Source organism: Lagopus muta, chromosome 8 (genome assembly GCF_023343835.1).
Source record: "Lagopus muta isolate bLagMut1 chromosome 8, bLagMut1 primary, whole genome shotgun sequence".
Classification (NCBI taxonomy): domain Eukaryota; kingdom Metazoa; phylum Chordata; class Aves; order Galliformes; family Phasianidae; genus Lagopus; species Lagopus muta.
This window is the reverse complement of record NC_064440.1, coordinates 35,066,102-35,092,874: the sequence shown is the minus strand read 5'-3', so window position 1 is coordinate 35,092,874 and position 26,773 is coordinate 35,066,102. Positions and strand designations below refer to the sequence as shown.

Genomic DNA, 26,773 nt, shown 5'->3' with positions numbered 1-26,773 from the left:
AGTATCGATGTTTGTAAGCAGACCTCAGGCAAATGATCCTTGGTAATGACCGTGATATCTGAGATGCGGTCGATGTTGTGAGCCTGAAGGAGGTATGGTGGCATGGTGGATCCTGGTGAATGGCACGAGAGCTGCGAAAGCGCTTTTCTTTTTCTGTGTTTTTCACCTAGAATTTCTTTCCAGGGCTGCTCTCAGTTGAAGAGAAATTCTTTGCACTTCTAGTGAAGGTCTGAGGTGGGGCCTTGTATCCACTATCCAAAAGCATTGCCAGGTACTGTGGAAACCAGGACAAAGAACTTCAAAGATCTCTGTCATCGGGAGCACAGTTCCATACAACATGCTCCCTCCCTTCTTCTGTGTTACACTCTGCTGTTCATCCTGTAGAATATTCTGCAGTTTATCTATTGTATCCACCCCTTTCACACCCACCTATGTACTTTTCTGATTTCTAGTCTTGTAATCTGACCTCTTACCTAACCCAGGAATACACATTTACCACACTTTGGATACATCCAAGGTTCACAAGTTACTGAGTAGCTCAGATTGTTTAGAACAGATGTATCTCAGCTGATATCTATATAGATCTGTACATCTGAATCTATCCCCGTTGCTCTGAACCAAGCCCATAATACCTTCCGTTACCATTTGAGAAATTCAACTTCTCTGCTAGAGGTAGGAAATGTAAAAGGTGATGAGAACAGCTTAAGATGTTTGTATGAGAGCGCTGTTCATGAGAGCAGCTGGTGCTTCTGCTAGGTAGGTGTCAGTGTCTCTGTGTGCTTGTAGATGAGTGCAGTCAGAAGAAATGTGAAATAGTTGGCCCTGAAGGTGCAAGAACAGATCTCCCAATAAACGCCAGAGAGGAAAGAAGGAGATGGGTGCAGTAGTGTTCTGAAGGGAAGACAGGGATGGACGTTACCTGATGAGCAGGTCTCTTGAAAAATCATTCTAGAGGAAGTCTGAACAGGCCTGCGAGGGAATAGTTGTGTCTGTGCAAGGAGTGTACCCCCTGATGCTCGACGAATGTGGAGCACAGTTGTACACAGAACCACCCCTTCCTCGTTACAAGATCACATTTCACTGTTCCTCGAAGTGAATAAATGGTGTTTCATTGATGTGTTCATCAGACTAAGCAGTCCCCTGTGGAATGCCTGAACTTAGTACTTGTTATTGAGACTTTTATGAGATCACAGGTTACACATTTACTACACAGCAAATACCTTGTTGCAGGATCAAAAGTTATGATATAGCACAGACAGCTCAAAGAGCACAGGGCTGTTGCTGTTGCTTCAGAGCTGCCCGGAGTTTTCTTGCAGTGCAGCTCTGCCACATTTCTGCAGGAATGGCCCTGCTGCTTCCTTCTCATCCACAAGTCTCAGTGTCGCTGCTTCTGCTGCTGCCCGTGCTCAGCTTGGCTTCTAGGCAGTTTCACCCTGAGGGAGGCTATTAGAAGCACAGAGCCACATGGATCTATTCCTGCTTCCTTCCAGAGTCACACACCACTATTCCACCAAAATGAACAGGTACAGTATAGCAGGGGGGAGCAGTGGCACCACCCACCCATGGACTTGGTTGAACTCCAGTGCTGGCTATCCAGCCTTTTATCAAACCAATGATTAAACATTTACCACACAGCAATTACATTATAGAAGGATCACAATCTATGGCATAGAGCAGTCAGCTCAAAGAGCACAGGGCTGTTGCTGTTGCTTCAGAGCTGCCCGGAGTTTTCCTGCAGTGCAGCTCTGCCACATTTCTGCAGGAATGGCCCTGCTGCTTCCTTCTCATCCACAAGTCTCAATGTCGCTGCTTCTGCTGCTGTCCGGGCTCAGCTTGGCTGCAGGTGGGAAGCTGCTGGTGGTGTTTGTGGATGGCAGTCCCTGGTTCAGTGCGCTGGAAATGTTTGAAGTCCTGAAGCAGAAAGGACATGAAATAGTCGTCGTTGCCTCTGACAGCACTTTAAACATAAAGCCATCGGAGAATTTTATCCTGAAAACCTATCGTGTTGACTTCCCACAAGATGGGATGGATACCAGTTTTGACATATTTTTAAAGGATCTATTTGAAGAAGGATCATTTCTGGAAAGATTTTTAAAAGTACGAGAAAATATTAGAAAAGTTTCGGAGTCAACCATCATATCCTGTGAACAGTTACTGCACAATGCAGAACTTATCAGATATCTCAAGGAGAGTAACTTTGATGCTCTCTTAACGGATCCTGCACTGCCCTGTGGAGCAATACTGGCCGAGCACCTTTCCATCCCTTCTGTGTATTTCATGAGAGGAATACCATGTGGATTAGATTTTGAGGCCACCCAGTGTCCCAATCCCCCTTCATATGTCCCCAGGGCATTTTCAGAGCACACAGATCACATGAACTTCCTCCAGCGTGTGAAGAATGTCATCTTTGACACCTCCAATCTCTTTCTTTGTGACTTTATTTTTAAACCATTTGAAAAATTGGCTTCTGAGTTCCTTCAGCGAGATGTGACTGTACGTGATCTCTTAGGCAAGGCTTCCGTATGGCTTCTGAGGTATGACTTTGTGCTAGAATATCCAAGACCATTGATGCCCAACATGATTGCAATTGGAGGAGTAAACTGTGCTCACAAGCAGCTCTCTCAGGTGGGTTGTGCTCTGGTTTTAGTTCTTGCCTTATACAGTTCTTTGCTTCTGCTTTTGCTGCGTAGGCAGCTCCATCTTTCACTTGCAAAGTATGCTCAAACGAGAGTCAGCAAGTTGTTTCTAACTTGCTTTTGTTTTGCTTTTAGGGCATCATTCTCCCAGTTGGTTGAGGATAGGCAAGTGCGTGTGGTGAGTGTAGGCAAGTTTCCCTTCTCTGTATGCCACCGGAGTGGTGCTCCACCCTGAGAGCTCCAACCTTCATTAGGAAGCAAATCTGTGTGAAGGAAATGTATCCATCAACACTGGATTTGTAACAGACTACTTTTCATTATGTGTTATTGAACTACTTTTGTATGGAGTCGAGTACCTTTGCTGGTCTCATGAGTACCTCGCAGTGAGTGAAGGAAGGTTGGTAGAAAATGTGAGGGACTGTGAAACAATCAGGTACAATCGTGTAATTTGGCAAATTAACACCGTTGGGAGAAGTATCAGTTATTTATTGTGGTGATGTGGGCATGACAGATCTCCTGTGGATGAAAAGTTTCACCCTGAGGGCACAGAGCGGCACACAGCCACTCCTGCCTCCTTCCAGGGTCACACACCACTCCTCCTCTAAAAGGAACAGATGGGGCGTAGCTGGTGGGAGCAGTGGCACCACCCACCCATGGACTTGGTTGAACTCTAGTGCTGGCATCCAGCCTTTAATCAAACCAGTGATTAAACATTTACCACACAGCAGTCACATATTGAAGGATCACAACCTATTGCATAGAGCAGATTGCTTAAAGAGCACAGGGCTGTTGCTGTTGCTTCAGAGCTGCCCGGAGTTTTCTTGCAGTGCAGCTCTGCCACATTTCTGCAGGAATGGCCCTGCTGCTTCCTTCTCATCCACAAGTCTCAGTGTCGCTGCTTCTGCTGCTGTCCATGCTCAGCTTGGCTGCAGGTGGGAAGCTGCTGGTTCTAGCCATGGATGGCAGTCCCTGGTTCAGTGCTCTGGAAATGTTTGAAGTCCTGAAGCAGAAAGGACATGAAATAGTCGTCGTTGCACCTGACGCCAATTTAAACGTAAAGCCATCAGAGAATTTTATTCTGAAAACCTATCCAGTCCCGTTCACTGAGGAAGGGATGCTTGGCCGTTTGCAGTCATTTTTAGAGGATCTATTGGAAGAAGGATCATTTCTGAAAAGATTTTTTAGAGAACGTGAAAATATGAAAAAATTATCTGAGTCAACTACCAAAGAATGTGAACAGTTACTGTACAATGAAGAACTTATCAGATATCTCGAGGAGAGTAACTTCGATGCTGTCCTTACGGAAGCTGCACTGCCCTGTGGAACAATACTGGCCGAGCATCTTTCACTCCCTTTTGTGTATTTCATGATGTTTCTTCCATGTGGATTGGAATTTGAGGCCACCCAGTGCCCCAGTCCCCCTTCATATGTTCCCAGGGCATTTTCAGGCCATACAGATCACATGAACTTCCTCCAGCGTGTGAAGAATGTCATCTTTGACACCTCCAATCTCTTTCTTTGTGACTTTATTTATAAACCATTTGAAAAACTGGCTTCTGAGTTCCTTCAGCGAGATGTGACCATGCTAGATCTCTATCGTAAGGCTTCCGTATGGCTTCTGAGGTATGACTTTGTGCTAGAATATCCAAGACCATTGATGCCCAACATGATTGCAGTTGGAGGAGTAAACTGTCCTCACAAGCAGCTCTCTCAGGTGGGTCATTCTCTTCTTTTAATTCTTCCTTGCTTCTGTTTTTTCTGTGTGCAGCTCCATCTTTCCATTTGCAAAATACGCTCAAATGAGTGTTTGCAAGTTGTTTCTGACTGGCTTTCTTTTCCTTTATAAGACGCCATTCTCCAGTTGGGTGAGTACAGGAAAATGAGTGTGGCAAGTGTAGGGAAGAGTCCACCTTGAAAGCTTCAGCCTTTTGTAGAAAGTGAATGTATCTGAGGAAAATTTATCTCTGAAGTGAACACTGGATTTGTAATAGACTACTTTTCATTAGGTCTTATTCATATATTGTACGGAATGGAGTAACTTCGTTACTCTCATAAGGATCTCACAGAAAGTGATACACAGGTAGTTGAGAATCTGAGAGGCTGTCAAAAGCATCACAGTCAGATATAATCATCCAACTTGGCAAATATGGGGTGAAGAACTTACAGAGAAACACACAGCAGGCTTCTGCGCTGGGACACCATTGCAGCCTTACCACTTCTTTCCTTGTCCGTGAAATTGTCTGCTGTACAGGAGGGTATTTCCAAAGGCAGAATTCTACAGGAATATTACGTGTCAAGTAGACTCAAGCTAGGAAGCAGCATCTGTGTTTAAATAACAGGGAGACCGCAGTCAAAAATTCCTGGGTAATGACCATGTGATATCTGAGATGCCGTCGATGTTGTGAGCCTGAAGGAGGTATGGTGGCATGGTGGATCGCGGTGAATGGCACGAGAGCTGCCAAAGCATTTTTCAATGTTTTTCACCTAGAATTTCTTCCCGGGCTGCTCTCAGTAGAAGAAAAATTCTTTGCTCTTCCAGTGAAGGTCTGTAGTGGGACTTTGTTGCCATTATTGAAAGGGACTACCAGGTTCTGAGGAAAGTAGAGTCTCACAAGTCTCAGTGTCGCTGCTTCTGCTGCTGTCCGTGCTCAGCTTGGCTGCAGGTGGGAAGCTGCCGGTGGTCCCACTAGATTGAAGTCATTGGCTCAGTGTGAGGGAAGTGTTTCATGGACTCAGTTAGAAAGGACTTGAAATAATCACTGCAGCACCTGAAGTCAGTCTATATATAAATCCAACACACAATTTTATTATGAAAATGTACCTAATCCCTTTCACACAGGAAGAGGTGGATGACATGTTCCAGAGGACTGGTCAGGATGCATTTGCAGAAGGACCCTCTCTGGATGAGTTGAAAAATGGTTGTTCTATGTTCCTGTCTGCTTGTGAACAATTACTGTACAACAAAGAGCCAGTCAGAGCATCTTTCAGTTCCATCTGTTTGCAGCAAGTACCCTGTGGGAGCAGCTCCATGCCCACCACCCTCTGGGGCACAGCCTTCTACTCCCCGCACCTGACCGTCCCCTGTCTGTCACTGTCAGCAGAGAGCACAGCTCTGCTCTACCCCTCCTCTCCCCGTGAGAAGCTGCAGCCCACCAAGGGGCCTCCCCTCAGCATCTGGGTGGAACAAACCAAGGGACCTCAGCTGCTCCACGTTTCTCGCTTTTCAGACCCTTCCCCATCTTCCTTGCCCTCCTGTGGATGCTCTCCAGTAGTGGGGTTTTTTTTAATCTATTTCCCCTCCTCTCATGCCAACAGGTCTAGTTTGTTGTGTAACAAAAAAGCATGGCATGTGCACCGGCCATAAAGGATATTGGGTATTCTGAAGTCCAACTCTTCAGGCTGTCGCATGTCTCACAGGGAACTGTCATCAAAATTCTCCTTCAGTTGTGTGTGTGTAAGGGCTGCTGGTATTCTTCTGATGCTTGATGTGTGTCTGAAGCACAGTCCTTCCCAAATCCACCCCCACCTCCAAGCATTTCAGGCTGCTTTTTCTTTGCCAAGAGGTGCCAGGATTGTTTCAATGAAGACATCTGAATATCTCAGTAAGAATTGAAGAAAGTCTTTCAGATGCAATTGGCTCTGGGTAACTCTTCATTAGTCGTGTACTCTCTGCTAAAAGACAGCTTTGAAACTAGAGCAGGTTTCTCACGGCTTCTTCACTCAGGGCTGTTGATGCGATGTTCGCTGTTTCTAAGCATCTTCTGCGTGAGAGTTTTGTTTGAGGAGATCTTTGTTCACCCTCTGATCCGTTTTGTCATTGCAGATTTTCTCTACATCCCTGCCTCTTTCTTTTTAAGGAAGATGCACATAACAAAACTGAAGCATTTTGAAGAGGGCTCACACTAGGCAGTCAGTCTAGAAAAGCAGAGATGGAATAAACTGTGGTTGAACTTTTACAGAGAGCTACGACAGAATCTGTGACAGCGGTCTCGAAATCCCAGAAAGAGTAGAGAAGGTGAAAGGGGAACTGATATGCGCTGTTTCTTCCACTACCTGACCGATAACAAACACCCTAATGAGGAAGCAGCAAGCTTAAACAAACAAAGGAGAGTAGTGTTTCGTACCACACACCAAAAACCTCACCAGGATCAACACCAGCAGGATGTTGGGGTTTTTTTGCACACAAAACCTATAAATGAACTTTAAAAGGATGGTTAATGAGAGAGACATAGTGACTGCTGGAATTGGTAGAATTATGAATAGGTATTCGCTGATTCCTCCAAATGGGGGTACTTACTGTGCTCTTGCCAGTGTACAGGCTTGACACTCAACTCTGTACTTCAGCATTATTTTCTCCAGGGAAATATCTCTTTTTTTCCTTCACCTTTGCAAGAGGCTGAACTTACTGTTCTGCCAGTGGACTTCAACCTCTGGACTCAAGTAAGCTTGAATCTGTTGCAAGGTGTTTGTGTGTTGCTTACAATCCAGTGGCACAACCTTTACACTGTTATGCACGTGCTGTTAGCCTTAAGGTTTTATCTGTTTCTGCTTGCTTGTTTGTTTGTTTGCTTAATCTCTTCTATGTTGCTTTACTGCATTATGTTATTAGTGTTAGATTGTTAGTTATTAGTGTTTCCTGTGCAGGTAGATACGTGTTTGGCAGAAATGTCAGCAGGGCTGAAAGACCACGTAGAATTGACCATACCTCAAATTTGCCAGTTCCCTGGGTGTCAGAATTCTTCTTGCTGTCTAGAGAGTGACGTATGAAGATTCACTTTACACTTAACATTCCAGCTAGAGAGCTTTGGTAAATCTGCAGACTTTTGTCCTTCACCTTTTCCCTTTCTGTGAAATCTGCTTGATGAGATCAGGTTGGTGAGGCCCCTCTTTGAAGCACAAACTGTAGACAGCCACTCTTCTAGGTTTATCTTGAAAGTTTTCATGTGCTTTTGCACGTTCTTCCTATCTGCTGTGAAACAGACCCTCAGTCATTCACTCACTTATCCACTTAGTATTCCCTGTCTGTCCACTGTGTTAGTTGCTACAGCTTCAGCCCAGTTTCTCCGGAGTGTTTAAGCACTTCAATCCCACTCAAATCAACCAGATCTGGATGTCTAAGCAAGTCCTCAGGGTGGAACTCCTCAACATTAGATCAAGTCAGCCATGGTGTTATACAGGCAGACTGTCTACACCTCAGGGGTAAAAAGCACTGAAACATCTTCCAAATCTCAGTAGAATTATAGAATTGCTTGAGTTGGAAGGGATCCTTACAGGTCGTTTAGTCCAACCCCCCTGCTGAATCTCTCCAACTGCCATTTGCAGCCATTACTTGACCTTATGCCATGAGTGCTATCAAGAAAAGTTTGACTCCACCATAACTGTTGATCCGTCTAAAGCAGTTGCAGGCTACTGCAGAGTGTGACAGAGAACAGGACTTCCAAGATCGTGATTTTATGCTGTTGTTTTGTTTTGTTTTGTTTTTCTCCTCAAAAGTCTTAGCACAGCACCTGCAGAAGCAGCTCAAAAGCTTTGTCCTCCCTTTCTTCTAGTAATCAGAGGACAGAAGTGGAAAATTCCCACTGTCTCATACCACAGCTAGGTCTTCTTAACTTTGTTTGAAAGTAGCTATTTTCAAGAAATCTCAAAACATTTTGGCCCAAACCTCCAATTTTCTAACTCTAACGTGCCCCCTTGATCAAGGACTGCCTTTTCTGATGCATCGTTTCTTTCACAAAGAAGTTTGTCCTGAGCCGCTCTCTTATGAACTCCTATGATCCCTCGTAAACAAGGACAGCTTATTCTGCTTTGTCGTGGCTGATGTAAAAAAGCTTTGGTTAATATGTTGCTCAAACTTTGGTGACACCACGGCTAGGCTTGCGGGCTCCTGTTTACTGCTGCCAGCTTGGTATGTGAACTCTGGACGCTTTTCCTAGCAAAAGCGGAGGGAGGAGGCAAAGCTGAAACATTTTATAGAGCTAAAGATTACAGATCAAGTTACAAAATGAGATACAACTGCTTTTTGCTTTCATGTACTGTTTGGTAGAAATGAGAAGTTCTCTTCTCCTGCCAGCAGCCCCATGCACTTAAGTGGAAAGACCAGATACACGCTGAGCTTGTTCGCTTCATTGGTGAAATACGTTTTCTTGACCCGACCCTTTGAGAAATAGCTATGTTTTCACTCAGTCATGTATCAGAACTGACCAATGTGTTCTCATTTGCTTGTCAGTACCTCTTACGCAATGAAAAGTTAATGAACTATCTTCAGGATTACAAATTTGATGCCGTCATGATGAATCCCCTGTTTCCCTGTGGACCAGTCGTTGCTAAATTTCTCTATTCAGTTTATTTCATGTGTGGTCTTCAGTGTAGCTTAGACTACAAAGCCACCCTTCATCCCAGTCCTTCCATGCTCAGGACTTACAGATGTACTTAGCCTTCTGCACTAGAATCACCTCAAGGATTTCTGCCTGGAAAAGCTTCAATGAAGATGTCTAAACTGCACAGTTGTGTCGGGATAGCTTAGCTTGGCCTAACCACGTCACCAAAAAATTACACACTCGTGGCACACATGCTGTATTTAGATAAATGACAGAGTAGTTGTATGTCAGAAGATTAAATACCCACAATAGTTGTGGAATACTGATTAGTTGCAGGAGACCTGGATGGACAAAGGATGCAAAGGACAGAAACTATCTCCGTGTATAAAGCCCAACGCTCATGGTGTGCCACAGAGAATGATTTTGTGGATGAGTACCCCAGCACTCGGTAGTGTATGCAATCAAACACAATAAAGAGAGCTGCTTTGACTCTGAATTTCTGTAAGAAGCAGTGTAGGATGGCACATGAGAGGATGATTTGAAAAAGATGACTTTACGTTTCTAGCTATCTACTCTTCCTCCGTAACTTATTCAAATCTCCCTAGTGAGCCTTGAGATAGTAAACTTTGTAAAAAGTGCAGATGTGGTCATTTATTCACTGTTTCACACCACTGTGGTGTTGCAACAGCAGAAGTTATTGCTATATTTGCATTGCATTTTCTACTGTAGACCAAAGGCTTTCACTTTGATAACTGCTGCCGTATAGAAACAAATCTGAAGATAAGCCTTATCAACCTGCTGCCTATCAATCTTTACTTTTTGCTTATAGTGGTACAAAATTATGCAAAGCTCAGATTTCTGTGACAAGTGTTGTACCAACAAGCTGAACAGATGTGAAGGCAGGGAGCTCAGCATTCACATGATGTTAACCGCTGGGCACTGACAGTGGCTGCTGGCTCAGGCACTGCCTCCATTCATGGCTTTGTTCAGTGTTTCACGTAAGCACATTGCCCACTGCTGTCCCTCGAGCGCTTGAATGCTTCAATGTTGACACCAACGCTCAACTATATCTCATTTGTCCAAAGCCTTCTCTGTGTGTGCAAATCATAAATTCAACCTTCACTTAAAGTTAAAGATTACCCATATTTCTGCTTACGGACCATTAGGAATTAACCATTTACCTTAGCAAAGATGGAAGAGCAAAGTACAAGTCATTCTTTCTTGCTTTCGGGATCTCTGCATCCACATAAAGTCTTGCGGACATTCTACAGAAGGGAAATGGCCTCTTTGCATCCAGGATTTCATTTTCTTGCCTCCTGGGCTGTGATTTTCCTACTCCTGAGGACCTCTTCTGAAGGTGGGAAGCTTTTGGTTATCCCTATTGATGGCAGTCACTGGCTCAGCATGCGCCAGGTTGTGGAGCGGCTCCGACACAGAGGACACGAAATTGTGGTCATTGCTCCAGAGATAAGTTTGCGAATAGGTGCGTCGATGCATTATACCATGAAAACATACCCCGTGTCCTACACCAGGGAGTTGGTGGAGGCAGAATTTAAAAAGCTTGGCTATAAGAGTTTCCTACCTCAACCTTTCTTGGAAAAATTCTCAAAGATAGCAAATATTACAGCAATGTTTCATGATTCCTGCAAGAGGCTTCTTTCCAACAAAGAGCTGATGAAATACCTTGAAGAAAGCATGTTTGACGGTGTCTTTATGGATCCTTTTTTTCCCTGTGGACAGATAGTGGCTGAACATCTCTCCATACCTTCTATGTACCTCGTACGGGGACTGCCGTGCAGCCTGGACTTCCATGCTACCCTCTGCCCAAATCCTCCCTCTTACATTCCCAGGTTCTTCACACAGTACACGGATCGCATGGGGTTCTTCCAGCGCCTCGGCAATCTCCTAGTTAGCCTGAGCAGTACCATTCAATAATTTCATAATACTGTAACACTACGGTAACGTCTTCAATCAGATGAGGGGAGAGGAGGGTAAGGTAAGTCCTCTCTCTCTGTTGTGCTGCACTGGAAGTACCTCATTGTGTGCATGACGATGCATCCTGCAAACAAACCTGGGATGGTGCCTCAGTCATCACCAGCCTCCCCATTCCAGACAGACTCTTGAACATCTCTTTCACATCCAGTGTTGGCCCATAGGCCTTCTAGAGATGAATGTTCAGAGAAGAGGCCATGCCCAGAGGAAAGAGAGCAGCTGCTGCTAGGCGCAGTGGTGATGTGGGCATCACCCAGATCTGCTGTGGATGCAAAATTTTCACCCTGAGGGAGGCTATTAGAAGCACAGAGCCACACACAGCCACTCCTGTCTCCCTTTAGAGTCACATGCCTCTCTTCCTCCAAAGAAAAACAGATACGGTATAGCTGGTGGGAGCAGTGGCACCACCCACCCATGGACTTGGTTGAAGTCTATTGCTGGCTATCCAGCCTTTAATCAAACCAATGATTAAACATTTACCACACAGCAGTCACGTTACTGAAGGATCACCATCTACGGCATAGAGCAGACAGCTCAAAGAGCACAGGGCTGTTGCTGTTGCTTCAGAGCTGCCCGGAGTTTTCTTGCAGTGCAGCTCTGCCACATTTCTGCAGGAATGGCCCTGCTGCTTCCTTCTCATCCACAAGTCTCAGTGTCGCTGCTTCTGCTGCTGTCCGTGCTCAGCTTGGCTGCAGGTGGGAAGCTGCTGGTGGTGTTTGTGGATGGCAGTCCCTGGTTCAGCGTGCTGGAAATGTTTGAAGTCCTGAAGCAGAAAGGACATGAAATAGTCGTCGTTGCACCTGAAGCCAATTTAAACATAAAGCCATTGGAGAATTTTATCCTGAAAACCTACACAGTCTCTTTCACTGAGGAAGGGCTGCTTGGCCGTTTGCAGTCATTTTTAGCAGATCTATTTGAAGAAGGATCATTTCTGGAAAGATTTTTAAAAGTCCGTGAAAATATAAAAAAATTCTCTGAGTCGACCGTCATATCCTGTGAACAGTTACTGCACAATGCAGAACTTATCCGATATCTTGAGGAGAGCAACTTTGATGCTCTCTTTACGGACCCTGGGTTCCCTTGTGGAGCAATACTGGCCGAGCATCTTTCCATCCCTTCTGTGTATTTCATGAGAGGAATACCCTGTGGATTAGATTTTGAGGCCACCCAGTGTCCCAATCCCCCTTCATATGTTCCCAGGGCACTTACAGACCATACAGATCACATGAACTTCCTCCAGCGTGTGAAGAATGTCATCTTTGACACCTCCAATCTCTTTCTTTGTGACTTTATTTATAAACCATATGAAAAACTGGCTTCTGAGTTCCTTCAGCGAGATGTGACCATGCTAGATCTCTATCGTAAGGCTTCCGTATGGCTTCTGAGGTATGACTTTGTGCTAGAATATCCAAGACCATTGATGCCCAACATGATTGTAATTGGAGGAGTAAACTGTGCTCACAAGCAGCTCTCTCAGGTGGGTTGTGCTCTGGTTTTAGTTCTTGCCTTATACAGTTCTTTGCTTCTGCTTTTGCTGCGTAGGCAGCTCCATCTTTCACTTGCAAAGTATGCTCAAACGAGAGTCAGCAAGTTGTTTCTAACTTGCTTTTGTTTTGCTTTTAAGGCATCATTCTCCCAGTTGGTTGAGGATAGGCAAGTGCGTGTGGTGAGTGTAGGCAAGTTTCCCTTCTCTGCATGCCACCGGAGTGGTGCTCCACCCTGAGAGCTCCAACCTTCATTTGGAAGCAAATCTGTGTGAAGGAAATGTATCCATCAACACTGGATTTGTGACAGACTACTTTCCATTATGTGTTATTGAACTACTTTTGTATGGAGTCGAGTACCTTTGCTGGTCTCATGAGTGCCTCGAAGTGAGTGAAGGAAGGTTGGTAGAAAATGTGAGGGACTGTGAAACAATCAGATACAATCATGTAACTTGGCAAATTAACACCGCTGGGAGCAGTATCAGTTATTTATTGAGGTATGTCCACCAGGCTTCTGTCCTGGGGCACATTTCCTGCCTTACCACTGCTTTCTTTGTCAGTGAAATTGTCTGCAATACACAAGGCTATTTGCAAAGTCAGGATGAACAGGAGTGCCAGAGGTGATGAACACTCAAGCTACGAAGCAGCAGCGTCTGTGTTTACAGGCAGACCTGAGACAGGCTGTCCTTGGTGATGTTAATAACTGAAATGCCATCAGTGTTGTGAGAGTGAAGAAGGTTTGGTGGCATGGTTGATCCTGATGAATTATACAACAGTTGCCAAAGTGTTTTCTTCCTTGAATTTCTTGCGGAGCCACTCCGAATTTAATAGAAATTCTCTGCTCTTGTAGTGAATGTCTGTGTGGGACTTTGTACCCACTATAGGGAGGAACTGCCAAGTTCAATGAAAAGTAGAACAAGGTACTCTATTTCCTGAGTTCTCTAGTCAGATTGCTGCCAGGAACTGCAATGTGCTGCCCAGAGAACCTGAGGATGCCTCATCCGCAGAGTTGCTGAAGATCATTTTCTAATAGAGCTTTGGTCAACATGATCCACTGAGTGGTTACCATGCCAGAGTACTGGGTGAGATTAGCAGTCCCTTCCAACACAACCATTCTGTGATTCCACTGTTCTGTGGGTGTACGATGGGACCTGCAAGCAGATGTGGGTAAAAGAGGGCAAAGCTGAGCCCTCCCTCTGTGCTTAGGGACTGTTCTGAGGCACAGGAAGTACCTCACCTCACTGTGTGGGTGATGCGTCCTGCAAACCAACCTGGGATGGTGCTTCAGTCTTCATCAGCCTCCTCATTCCAGACAGACTCTTGAACATCTCCCTTACATCCAGTGTCGGTCCATAGGTCTTCCAGAGATGAATGTCCAGAGGGAGAGGCCATGCCCAGAGAAGAGAGAGCAGCTGCTGCTCGGCGCAGTGGTGATGTGGGCATGACAGATCTCCTGTGGATGAAAAGTTTCACCCTGAGGGCACAGAGCGGCACACAGCCACTCCTGCCTCCTTCCAGGGTCACACACCACTCCTCCTCTAAAAGGAACAGATGGGGCGTAGCTGGTGGGAGCAGTAGCACCACCCTTCCATGGACTTGGTTGAACTCCAGTGCTGGCATCCAGCCTTTAATCAAACCAGTGATTAAACATTTACCACACAGCAGTCACATATTGAAGGATCACAACCTATTGCATAGAGCAGATTGCTTAAAGAGCACAGGGCTGTTGCTGTTGCTTCAGAGTTGCCTGCAGTTTTCTTGCAGTGCAGCTCTGCCACATTTCTGCAGGAATGGCCCTGCTGCTTCCTTCTCATCCACAAGTCTCAGTGTCGCTGCTTCTGCTGCTGTCCGGGCTCAGCTTGGCTGCAGGTGGGAAGCTGCTGGTTCTAGCCATAGATGGCAGTCCCTGGTTCAGTGCTCTGGAAATGTTTGAAGTCCTGAAGCAGAAAGGACATGAAATAGTCGTCGTTGCACCTGACGCCAATTTAAACGTAAAGCCATCAGAGTATTTTATCCTGAAAACCTACCCAGTCCCGTTCACTGAGGAAGGGCTGCTTGGCCGTTTGCAGTCATTTTTAGCGGATCTATTGGAAGAAGGATCATTTCTGAAAAGATTTTTTAGAGAACGTGAAAATATGAAAAGATTTTTTGAGTCAACTACCAAAGAATGTGAACAGTTACTGTACAATGAAGAACTTATCAGATATCTCGAGGAGAGCAACTTTGATGCTGTCCTTACGGAACCTGGACTGCCCTGTGGAACAATACTGGCCGAGCATCTTTCACTCCCTTTTGTGTATTTCATGATGTTTCTACCCTGTGGATTGGAATTTGAGGCCACTCAGTGCCCCAGTCCCCCTTCATATGTTCCCAGGGCATTTTCAGGCCATACAGATCACATGAACTTCCTCCAGCGTGTGAAGAATGCCATCTTTGACACCTCCAATCTCTTTCTTTGTGACTTTATTTATAAACCATATGAAAAACTGGCTTCTGAGTTCCTAAAGCGAGATGTGACCATGCTAGATCTCTATCGTAAGGCTTCTGTATGGCTTCTGAGGTATGACTTTGTGCTAGAATATCCAAGACCATTGATGCCCAACATGATTGCAGTTGGAGGAGTAAACTGTCCTCACAAGCAGCTCTCTCAGGTGGGTCATTCTCTTCTTTTAATTCTTCCTTGCTTCTGTTTTTTCTGTGTGCAGCTCCATCTTTCCATTTGCAAAATACGCTCAAATGAGTGTTTGCAAGTTGTTTCTGACTGGCTTTCTTTTCCTTCATAAGACGCCATTCTCCAGTTGGGTGAGTACAGGAAAATGAGTGTGGCAAGAGTAGGGAAGAGTGCACCTTGGAAGCTTCAACCTTCTGTAGAAAGTGAATGTATCTGAGGAAAATTTATCTCTGAAGTGAACACTGGATTTGTAATAGGCTACATTTCATTAGGTCTTATTCATATATTGTACGGAATGGAGTAACTTCGTTACTCTCATAAGGATCTCACAGAAAGTGATAGACAGGTAGTTGAGAATCTGAGAGGCTGTCAAAAGCATCACAGTCAGATATAATCATTCAACTTGGCAAATATGGGGTGAAGAACTTACAGACAAACACACAGCAGGCTTCTGCGCTGGGACACCATTGCAGCCTTACCACTTCTTTCCTTGTCCGTGAAATTGTCTGCTGTACAGGAGGGTATTTCCAAAGGCAGAATTCTACAGGAATATTACGTGTCAAGTAGACTCAAGCTAGGAAGCAGCATCTGTGTTTAAATAACAGGGAGACCGCAGTCAAAAATTCCTGGGTAATGACCATGTGATACCTGAGATGCCGTCGATGTTGTGAGCCTGAAGGAGGTATGGTGGCATGGTGGATCGCGGTGAATGGCACGAGAGCTGCCAAAGCATTTTTCAATGTTTTTCACCTAGAATTTCTTCCCGGGCTGCTCTCAGTAGAAGAAAAATTCTTTGCTCTTCCAGTGAAGGTCTGTAGTGGGACTTTGTTGCCATTATTGAAAGGGACTACCAGGTTCTGAGGAAAGTAGAGTCTCACAAGTCTCAGTGTCGCTGCTTCTGCTGCTGTCCGTGCTCAGCTTGGCTGCAGGTGGGAAGCTGCCGGTGGTCCCACTAGATTGAAGTCATTGGCTCAGTGTGAGGGAAGTGTTTCATGGACTCAGTTAGAAAGGACTTGAAATAATCACTGCAGCACCCGAAGTCAGTCTATATATAAATCCAACACACAATTTTATTATGAAAATGTACCTAATCCCTTTCACACAGGAAGAGGTGGATGACATGTTCCAGAGGACTGGTCAGGATGCATTTGCAGAAGGACCCTCTGTGGATGGGTTGAAAAATGGTTGTTCTATGTTCCTGTCTGCTTGTGAACAATTACTGTACAACAAAGAGCCAGTCAGAGCATCTTTCAGTTCCATCTGTTTGCAGCAAGTACCTTGTGGGAGCAGCTCCATGCCCACCACCCTCTGGGGCACAGCCTTCTACTCCCCGCACCTGACCGTCCCCTGTCTGTCACTGTCAGCAGAGAGCACAGCTCTGCTCTACCCCTCTTCTCCCCGTGAGAAGCTGCAGCCCACCAAGGGGCCTCTCCTCAGCATCTGGGTGGAACAAACCAAGGGACCTCAGCTGCTCCACGTTTCTCGCTTTTCAGACCCTTCCCCATCTTCCTTGCCCTCCTGTGGATGCTCTCCAGTAGTGGGGTTTTTTTTAATCTATTTCCCCTCCTCTCATGCCAACAGGTCTAGTTTGTTGTATAGCAAAAAAGCATGGCATGTGCACCGGCCATAAAGGATATTGGGTATTCTGAAGTCCAACTCTTCAGGCTGTCGCATGTCTCACAGGGAACTGTCATCAAAATTCTCCTTCAGCTGTGTGTGTGTAAGGGCTGCTAGTATTCTTCTGATGCTTGATGTGTGTCTGAAGCACAGTCCTTCCCAAATCCACCCCCACCTCCAAGCATTTCAGGCTGCTTTTTCTTTGCCAAGAGGTGCCAGGATTGTTTCAATGAAGACATCTGAATATCTCAGTAAGAATTGAAGAAAGTCTTTCAGATGCAATTGGCTCTGGGTAACTCTTCATTAGTCGTGTACTCTCTGCTAAAAGACAGCTTTGAAACTAGAGCAGGTTTCTCACGGCTTCTTCACTCAGGGCTGTTGATGTGAAGTTCGCTGTTTCTAAGCATCTTCTGCGTGAGAGTTTTGTTTGAGGAGATCTTTGTTCACCCTCTGATCCGTTTTGTCATTGCAGATCTTCTCTACATCCCTGCCTCTTTCTTTTTAAGGAAGATGCACATAACAAAACTGAAGCATTTTGAAGAGGGCTCACACTAGGCAGTCAGTCTAGCAAAGCAGAGATGGAATAAACTGTGGTTGAACTTTTACAGAGAGCTACGACAGAATCTGTGACAGCGGTCTCGAAATCCCAGAAAGAGTAGAGAAGGTGAAAGGGGAACTGATATGCGCTGTTTCTTCCACTACCTGACCGATAACAAACACCCTAATGAGGAAGCAGCAAGCTTAAACAAACAAAGGAGAGTAGTGTTTCGTACCACACACCAAAAACCTCACCAGGATCAACACCAGCAGGACGTTGGGGTTTTTTTGCACACAAAACCTATGAATGAATTTTGAAAGGATGGTTAATGAGAGAGACATAGTGACTGCTGGAATTGGTAGAATTATGAATAGGTATTCGCTGATTCCTCCAAATGGGGGTACTTACTGTGCTCTTGCCAGTGTACAGGCTTGACACTCAACTCTGTACTTCAGCATTATTTTCTCCAGGGAGATATCTCTTTTTTTCCTTCACCTTTGCAAGAGGCTGAACTTACTGTTCTGCCAGTGGACTTCAACCTCTGGACTCAAGTAAGCTTGAATCTGTTGCAAGGTGTTTGTGTGTTGCTTACAATCCAGTGGCACAACCTTTACACTGTTATGCACGTGCTGTTAGCCTTAAGGTTTTATCTGTTTCTGCTTGCTTGTTTGTTTGTTTGCTTAATCTCTTCTATGTTGCTTTACTGCATTATGTTATTAGTGTTAGATTGTTAGTTATTAGAGTTTCCTGTGCAGATAGATACATGTTTGGCAGAAATGTCAGCAGGGCTGAATGACCACATAGAATTGACCATACCTCAAATTTGCCAGTTCCCTGGGTGTCAGAATTCTTCTTGCTGTCTAGAGAGTGACGTATGAAGATTCACTTTACACTTAACATTCCAGCTAGAGAGCTTTGGTAAATCTGCAGACTTTTGTCCTTCACCTTTTCCCTTTCTGTGAAATCTGCTTGATGAGATCAGGTTGGTGAGGCCCCTCTTTGAAGCACAAACTGTAGACAGCCACTCTTCTAGGTTTATCTTGAAAGTTTTCATGTGCTTTTGCACGTTCTTCCTATCTGCTGTGAAACAGACCCTCAGTCATTCACTCACTTATCCACTTAGTATTCCCTGTCTGTCCACTGTGTTAGTTGCTACAGCTTCAGCCCAGTTTCTCCGGAGTGTTTAAGCACTTCAATCCCACTCAAATCAACCAGATCTGGATGTCTAAGCAAGTCCTCAGGGTGGAACTCCTCAACATTAGATCAAGTCAGCCATGGTGTTATACAGGCAGACTGTCTACACCTCAGGGGTAAAAAGCACTGAAACATCTTCCAAATCTCAGTAGAATTATAGAATTGCTTGAGTTGGAAGGGATCCTTACAGGTCGTTTAGTCCAACCCCCCTGCTGAATCTCTCCAACTGCCATTTGCAGCCATTACTTGACCTTATGCCATGAGTGCTATCAAGAAAAGTTTGACTCCACCATAACTGTTGATCCGTCTAAAGCAGTTGCAGGCTACTGCAGAGTGTGACAGAGAACAGGACTTCCAAGATCGTGATTTTATGCTGTTGTTTTGTTTTGTTTTGTTTTTCTCCTCAAAAGTCTTAGCACAGCACCTGCAGAAGCAGCTCAAAAGCTTTGTCCTCCCTTTCTTCTAGTAATCAGAGGACAGAAGTGGAAAATTCCCACTGTCTCATACCACAGCTAGGTCTTCTTAACTTTGTTTGAAAGTAGCTATTTTCAAGAAATCTCAAAACATTTTGGCCCAAACCTCCAATTTTCTAACTCTAACGTGCCCCCTTGATCAAGGACTGCCTTTTCTGATGCATCGTTTCTTTCACAAAGAAGTTTGTCCTGAGCCGCTCTCTTATGAACTCCTATGATCCCTCGTAAACAAGGACAGCTTATTCTGCTTTGTCGTGGCTGATGTAAAAAAGCTTTGGTTAATATGTTGCTCAAACTTTGGTGACACCACGGCTAGGCTTGCGGGCTCCTGTTTACTGCTGCCAGCTTGGTATGTGAACTCTGGACGCTTTTCCTAGCAAAAGCGGAGGGAGGAGGCAAAGCTGAAACATTTTATAGAGCTAAAGATTACAGATCAAGTTACAAAATGAGATACAACTGCTTTTTGCTTTCATGTACTGTTTGGTAGAAATGAGAAGTTCTCTTCTCCTGCCAGCAGCCCCATGCACTTAAGTGGAAAGACCAGATACACGCTGAGCTTGTTCGCTTCATTGGTGAAATACGTTTTCTTGACCCGACCCTTTGAGAAATAGTTATGTTTTCACTCAGTCATGTATCAGAACTGACCAATGTGTTCTCATTTGCTTGTCAGTACCTCTTACGCAATGAAAAGTTAATGAACTATCTTCAGGATTACAAATTTGATGCCGTCATGATGAATCCCCTGTTTCCCTGTGGACCAGTCGTTGCTAAATTTCTCTATTCAGTTTATTTCATGTGTGGTCTTCAGTGTAGCTTAGACTACAAAGCCACCCTTCATCCCAGTCCTTCCATGCTCAGGACTTACAGATGTACTTAGCCTTCTGCACTAGAATCACCTCAAGGATTTCTGCCTGGAAAAGCTTCAATGAAGATGTCTAAACTGCACAGTTGTGTCGGGATAGCTTAGCTTGGCCTAACCACGTCACCAAAAAATTACACACTCGTGGCACACATGCTGTATTTAGATAAATGACAGAGTAGTTGTATGTCAGAAGATTAAATACCCACAATAGTTGTGGAATACTGATTAGTTGCAGGAGACCTGGATGGACAAAGGATGCAAAGGACAGAAACTATCTCCGTGTATAAAGCCCAACGCTCATGGTGTGCCACAGAGAATGATTTTGTGGATGAGTACCCCAGCACTCGGTAGTGTATGCAATCAAACACAATAAAGAGAGCTGCTTTGACTCTGAATTTCTGTAAGAAGCAGTGTAGGATGGCACATGAGAGGATGATTTGAAAAAGATGACTTTACGTTTCTAGCTATCTACTCTTCCTCCGTAACTTATTCAAATCTCCCTAGTGAGCCTTGAGATAGTAAACTTTGTAAAAAGTGCAGATGTGGTCATTTATTCACTGTTTCACACCACTGTGGTGTTGCAACAGCAGAAGTTATTGCTATATTTGCATTGCATTTTCTACTGTAGACCAAAGGCTTTCACTTTGATAACTGCTACCGTATAGAAACAAATCTGAAGATAAGCCTTATCAACCTGCTGCCTATCAATCTTTACTTTTTGCTTATAGTGGTACAAAATTATGCAAAGCTCAGATTTCTGTGACAAGTGTTGTACCAACAAGCTGAACAGACGTGAAGGCAGGGAGCTCAGCATTCACATGATGTTAACCGCTGGGCACTGACAGTGGCTGCTGGCTCAGGCACTGCCTCCATTCATGGCTTTGTTCAGTGTTTCACGTAAGCACATTGCCCACTGCTGTCCCTCGAGCGCTTGAATGCTTCAATGTTGACACCAACGCTCAACTATATCTCATTTGTCCAAAGCCTTCTCTGTGTGTGCAAATCATAAATTCAACCTTCACTTAAAGTTAAAGATTACCCATATTTCTGCTTACGGACCATTAGGAATTAACCATTTACCTTAGCAAAGATGGAAGAGCAAAGTACAAGTCATTCTTTCTTGCTTTCGGGATCTCTGCATCCACATAAAGTCTTGCGGACATTCTACAGAAGGGAAATGGCCTCTTTGCATCCAGGATTTCATTTTCTTGCCTCCTGGGCTGTGATTTTCCTACTCCTGAGGACCTCTTCTGAAGGTGGGAAGCTTTTGGTTATCCCTATTGATGGCAGTCACTGGCTCAGCATGCGCCAGGTTGTGGAGCGGCTCCGACACAGAGGACACGAAATTGTGGTCATTGCTCCAGAGATAAGTTTGCGAATAGGTGCGTCGATGCATTATACCATGAAAACATACCCCGTGTCCTACACCAGGGAGTTGGTGGAGGCAGAATTTAAAAAGCTTGGCTATAAGAGTTTCCTACCTCAACCTTTCTTGGAAAAATTCTCAAAGATAGCAAATATTACAGCAATGTTTCATGATTCCTGCAAGAGGCTTCTTTCCAACAAAGAGCTGATGAAATACCTTGAAGAAAGCATGTTTGACGGTGTCTTTATGGATCCTTTTTTTCCCTGTGGACAGATAGTGGCTGAACATCTCTCCATACCTTCTGTGTACCTCGTACGGGGACTGCCGTGCAGCCTGGACTTCCATGCTACCCTCTGCCCAAATCCTCCCTCTTACATTCCCAGGTTCTTCACACAGTACACGGATCGCATGGGGTTCTTCCAGCGCCTCGGCAATCTCCTAGTTAGCCTGAGCAGTACCCTAACCTGTACATTTCTTTATTCACCGTACGATCACTTGATCAAAGAGTTCCTGCAGCAGGAGGCAACACTGCTTGAACTTTTAAGCCGTGCATCTATTTGGCTTATGAAGTATGACTTTGTGTTTGAGTATCCCAGGCCTGTAATGCCTAACATGGTCTTGATCGGAGGCATAACCTGTACTCGGGAAAAACTGTTATCAAAGGTTAGTTACCTTTTTATTTTCCCCCTTACTTTCCTATGGCTGCATTGTTAGCTTCTACCACTTTCCTAGGCAATGACCGTGTGATAACAGAACGGGGCCATGCTCTAGAACATGCTGCCCAGCGTAACAGAGGATGCACAATCGTTGCAGTTCTTGAAGGCCACTCTGAATAGGGCTCTGGAAAATCTGATCTGGAGAGTGGAAACCCTGTGTGTGACCAGGGGTTGGAACAGGGTGGGCTTTAAAGTCCCTTCCAACACAACCATTCAATATTTTCATATTACTGTTAGACTGCGGTAACGCCTTCAATCAGATGAGGGGAGAGGAGGGAAAGGTAAGTCCTCTCTCTCTGTGGTGCTGCACTGGAAGTACCTCATTGTGTGGATGATGATGTGTCCTGAAGATGAAGCTGGGATGGTGCTTCAGTCATCATCAGCCTCCTCATTCCAGACAGACTCTTGAACATCTCTTTCACATCCAGTGTCGGTCCATAGGCCTTCTAGAGATGAATGTTCAGAGAAGAGGCCATGCCCAGAGGAAAGAGAGAAGCAGCTGCAAGGTGCAGTGTTGATGTGGGCATGACAGATCTCCTGTGGATGCAAAAGTTTCACCCTGAGGGAGGCGATTAGAAGCACAGAGCCACATGGACCTATTCCTGCTTCCTTCCAGGGTCACACACCACCCTTCCTCTAAAAGGAACAGATGGGGCGTAGCTGGTGGGAGCAGTGGCACCACCCACCCATGGACTTGGTTGAACTCTAGTGCTTGTTATCCAGCCTTTAATCTAACCAGTGATTAAACATTTACCACACAGCAGTCACGTTATTGAAGGATCACAGTCTATGGCATAGAGCAGACAGCTCAAAGAGCACAGGGCTGTTGCTGTTGCTTCAGAGCTGCCCGGAGTTTTCTTGCAGTGCAGCTCTGCCACATTTCTGCAGGAATGGCCCTGCTGCTTCCTTCTCATCCACAAGTCTCAGTGTCGCTGCTTCTGCTGCTGTCCATGCTCAGCTTGGCTGCAGGTGGGAAGCTGCTGGTGGTGTTTGTGGATGGCAGTCCCTTTTTCAGCGTGCTGGAAATGTTAGAAATTCTGAAGCAGAAAGGACATGAAGTGGTCGTTGTTGCACCTGAAGCCAATATAAATGTAAAGCCATCAGGGAATGTTACTGTGAAAACCTACCCAGTTACCTTCCCACAGGAAGAGATGGATGACAATTTCCACAGATTTATAACAAATTCATTTGAAGAAGGATCATTTCTGGAAAGATTTTTTAGATTACGTGAAAATGTGAAAAAAGGTTTTGATTTAGGTTTCCTATCCTGTGAACAGTTACTGCACAACGCAGAACTTATCAGATATCTCAAGGAGAGCAACTTTGATGCTCTCTTAACGGACCCTGTGTTCCTTTGTGGAGCAATACTGGCCGAGCATCTTTCCATCCCTTCTGTGTATTTCATGATAGGAATACCATGTGGATTAGATTTTGAGGCCACTCAGTGTCCCAGTCCCCCTTCATATGTTCCCAGGCTATTTTCAGACCTTACAGATCACATGAACTTCCTCCAGCGTGTGAAGAATGTCATCTTTGACACCTCCAATCTTTTTCTTTGTGACTTTCTTTTTAAACCATATGAAAAACTGGCTTCTGAGTTCCTTCAGCAAGATGTGACTGCACGTGATCTCTTAGGCAAGGCTTCCGTATGGCTTCTGAGGTATGACTTTGTGCTAGAATATCCAAGACCATTGATGCCCAACATGATTGCAGTTGGAGGAATAAACTGTGCTCACAAGCAGCTCTCCCAGGTGGGTCATTCTCTTCTTTTAATTCTTCTTTGCTTCTTTTTCTTTCTGTGTGTGCAGCTCCATCTTTCCGTTTGCAAAAAATGTTATTATGTTGTTAGTGTTAGATTGTTAGTTATTAGTGTTTCCTGTGCAGATAGATACTTGTTTGGCAGAAATGTCAGCAGGGCTGAATGACCACATAGAATTGACCATACCTCAAATTTGCCAGTTCCCTGGGTGTCAGAATTCTTCTTGCTGTCTAGAGAGTGACGTATGAAGATTCACTTTACACTTAACATTCCAGCTAGAGAGCTTTGGTAAATCTGCAGACTTTTGTCATTCACCTTTTCCCTTTCTGTGAAATCTGCTTGATGAGATCAGGTTGGTGAGGCCCCTCTTTGAAGCACAAACTGTAGACAGCCACTCTTCTAGGTTTATCTTGAAAGTTTTCATGTGCTTTTGCACGTTCTTCCTATCTGCTGTGAAACAGACCCTCAGTCATTCAAATCCCTCTGCCCAAATCCTCCCTCTTACATTCCCAGGTTCTTCACACAGTACACGGATCACATGGGGTTCTTCCAGCGCCTCGGCAATCTCCTAGTTAGCCTGAGCAGTACCATTCAATAATTTCATAATACTGTAAAACTACGGTAACGTCTTCAATCAGATGAGGGGAGAGGAGGGTAAGGTAAGTCCTCTCTCTCTGTTGTGCTGCACTGGAAGTACCTCATTGTGTGCATGACGATGCATCCTGCAAACAAACCTGGGATGGTGCCTCAGTCATCACCAGCCTCCCCATTCCAGACAGACTCTTGAACATCTCTTTCACATCCAGTGTTGGCCCATAGGCCTTCTAGAGATGAATGTTCAGAGAAGAGGCCATGCCCAGAGGAAAGATAGCAGCTGCTGCTAGGCGCAGTGGTGATGTGGGCATCACCCAGATCTGCAGTGGATGCAAAATTTTCACCCTGAGGGAGGCTATTAGAAGCACAGAGCCACACACAGCCACTCCTGTCTCCCTTTAGAGTCACATGCCTCTCTTCCTCCAAAGAAAAACAGATACGGTATAGCTGGTGGGAGCAGTGGCACCACCCACCCATGGACTTGGTTGAAGTCTATTGCTGGCTATCCAGCCTTTAATCAAACCAATGATTAAACATTTACCACACAGCAGTCACGTTACAGAAGGATCACAGTCTACGGCATAGAGCAGACAGCTCAAAGAGCACAGGGCTGTTGCTGTTGCTTCAGAGCTGCCCGGAGTTTTCTTGCAGTGCAGCTCTGCCACATTTCTGCAGGAATGGCCCTGCTGCTTCCTTCTCATCCACAAGTCTCAGTGTCGCTGCTTCTGCTGCTGTCCGTGCTCAGCTTGGCTGCAGGTGGGAAGCTGCTGGTGGTGTTTGTGGATGGCAGTCCCTGGTTCAGCGTGCAGGAAGTGTTTGAAGTCCTGAAGCAGAAAGGACATGAAATAGTCGTCGTTGCACCTGAAGCCAATATAAACATAAAGCCATCGGAGAATTTTATCCTGAAAACCTACTCAGTCCCGTTCACTGAGGAAGGGCTGCTTGGCCGTTTGCAGTCATTTTTAGCGGATCTATTTGAAGAAGGATCATTTCTGGAAAGATTTTTAAAAGTCCGTGAAAATATAAAAAAATTCTCTGAGTCGACCGTCATATCCTGTGAACAGTTACTGCACAATGCAGAACTTATCCGATATCTTGAGGAGAGCAACTTTGATGCTCTCTTTACGGACCCTGGGTTCCCTTGTGGAGCAATACTGGCCGAGCACCTTTCCATCCCTTCTGTGTATTTCATGAGAGGAATACCCTGTGGATTAGATTTTGAGGCCACCCAGTGTCCCAATCCCCCTTCATATGTTCCCAGGGCACTTACAGACCATACAGATCACATGAACTTCCTCCAGCGTGTGAAGAATGTCATCTTTGACACCTCCAATCTCTTTCTCTGTGATTTTATTTTTAAACCATATGAAAAACTGGCTTCTGAGTTCCTTCAGCGAGATGTGACCATGCTAGATCTCTATCGTATGGCTTCCGTATGGCTTCTGAGGTATGACTTTGTGCTAGAATATCCAAGACCATTGATGCCCAACATGATTGCAATTGGAGGAGTAAACTGTGCTCACAAGCAGCTCTCTCAGGTGGGTTGTGCTCTGGTTTTAGTTCTTGCCTTATACAGTTCTTTGCTTCTGCTTTTGCTGCGTAGGCAGCTCCATCTTTCACTTGCAAAGTATGCTCAAACGAGAGTCAGCAAGTTGTTTCTAACTTGCTTTTGTTTTGCTTTTAAGGCATCATTCTCCCAGTTGGTTGAGGATAGGCAAGTGCGTGTGGTGAGTGTAGGCAAGTTTCCCTTCTCTGCATGCCACCGGAGTGGTGCTCCACCCTGAGAGCTCCAACCTTCATTATGAAGCAAATCTGTGTGAAGGAAATGTATCCATCAACACTGGATTTGTGACAGATTACTTTTCATTATGTGTTATTGAACTACTTTTGTATGGAGTCGAGTACCTTTGCTGGTCTCATGAGTACCTCGCAGTGAGTGAAGGAAGGTTGGTAGAAAATGTGAGGGACTGTGAAACAATCAGGTACAATCGTGTAACTTGGCAAATTAACACCGCTGGGAGCAGTGTCAGTTATTTATTGAGGTATGTCCACCAGGCTTCTGTCCTGGGGCACATTTCCTGCCTTACCACTGCTTTCTTTGTCAGTGAAATTGTCTGCAATACACAAGGCTATTTGCAAAGTCAGGATGAACAGGAGTGCCAGAGGTGATGAACACTCAAGCTACGAAGCAGCAGCGTCTGTGTTTACAGGCAGACCTGAGACAGGCTGTCCTTGGTGATGTTAATAACTGAAATGCCATCAGTGTTGTGAGAGTGAAGAAGGTTTGGTGGCATGGTTGATCCTGGTGCGTTATACAACAGTTGCCAAAGTGTTTTCTTCCTTGAATTTCTTGCGGAGCCACTCCCAATTTAATAGAAATTCTTTGCTCTTGTAGTGAATGTCTGTGTGGGACTTTGTACCCACTATAGGGAGGACCTGCCAAGTTCAATGAAAAGTAGGACAAGGTACTCTATTTCCTGAGTTCTCTAGTCAGATTGCTGCCAGGAACTGCAATGTGCTGCCCAGAGAACCTGAGGATGCCTCATCCGCAGAG

General features: G+C 45.0%; 1 protein-coding gene across 42 annotated transcripts in view; it reads left to right on the top strand.

The window, feature by feature from the left end:
- LOC125697255 (UDP-glucuronosyltransferase 1A1-like) overlaps window positions 1–26,773 on the top strand; it is an 85,554-nt gene that overhangs the window by 47,496 nt on the left and 11,285 nt on the right. For 7 of the 42 annotated variants that reach the window (XM_048954243.1, XM_048954240.1, XM_048954235.1 and 4 more), the window contains exons 2-3: window positions 1,844–2,534; window positions 14,990–15,080. The exons of 6 other annotated variants lie outside the window; for them this stretch is intronic. In XM_048954243.1, coding sequence (XP_048810200.1) covers window positions 1,844–2,534; window positions 14,990–15,080 — 782 coding nt within the window. Of the gene's footprint in view, window positions 1–1,714; window positions 2,626–3,374; window positions 4,351–5,545; window positions 12,423–14,185; window positions 15,081–17,321; window positions 21,814–22,835; window positions 23,618–24,793; window positions 25,758–26,773 lie in introns of those variants that run through there. 29 more of the 42 variants (XM_048954238.1, XM_048954229.1, XM_048954237.1 and 26 more) reach the window with 22 other exon arrangements.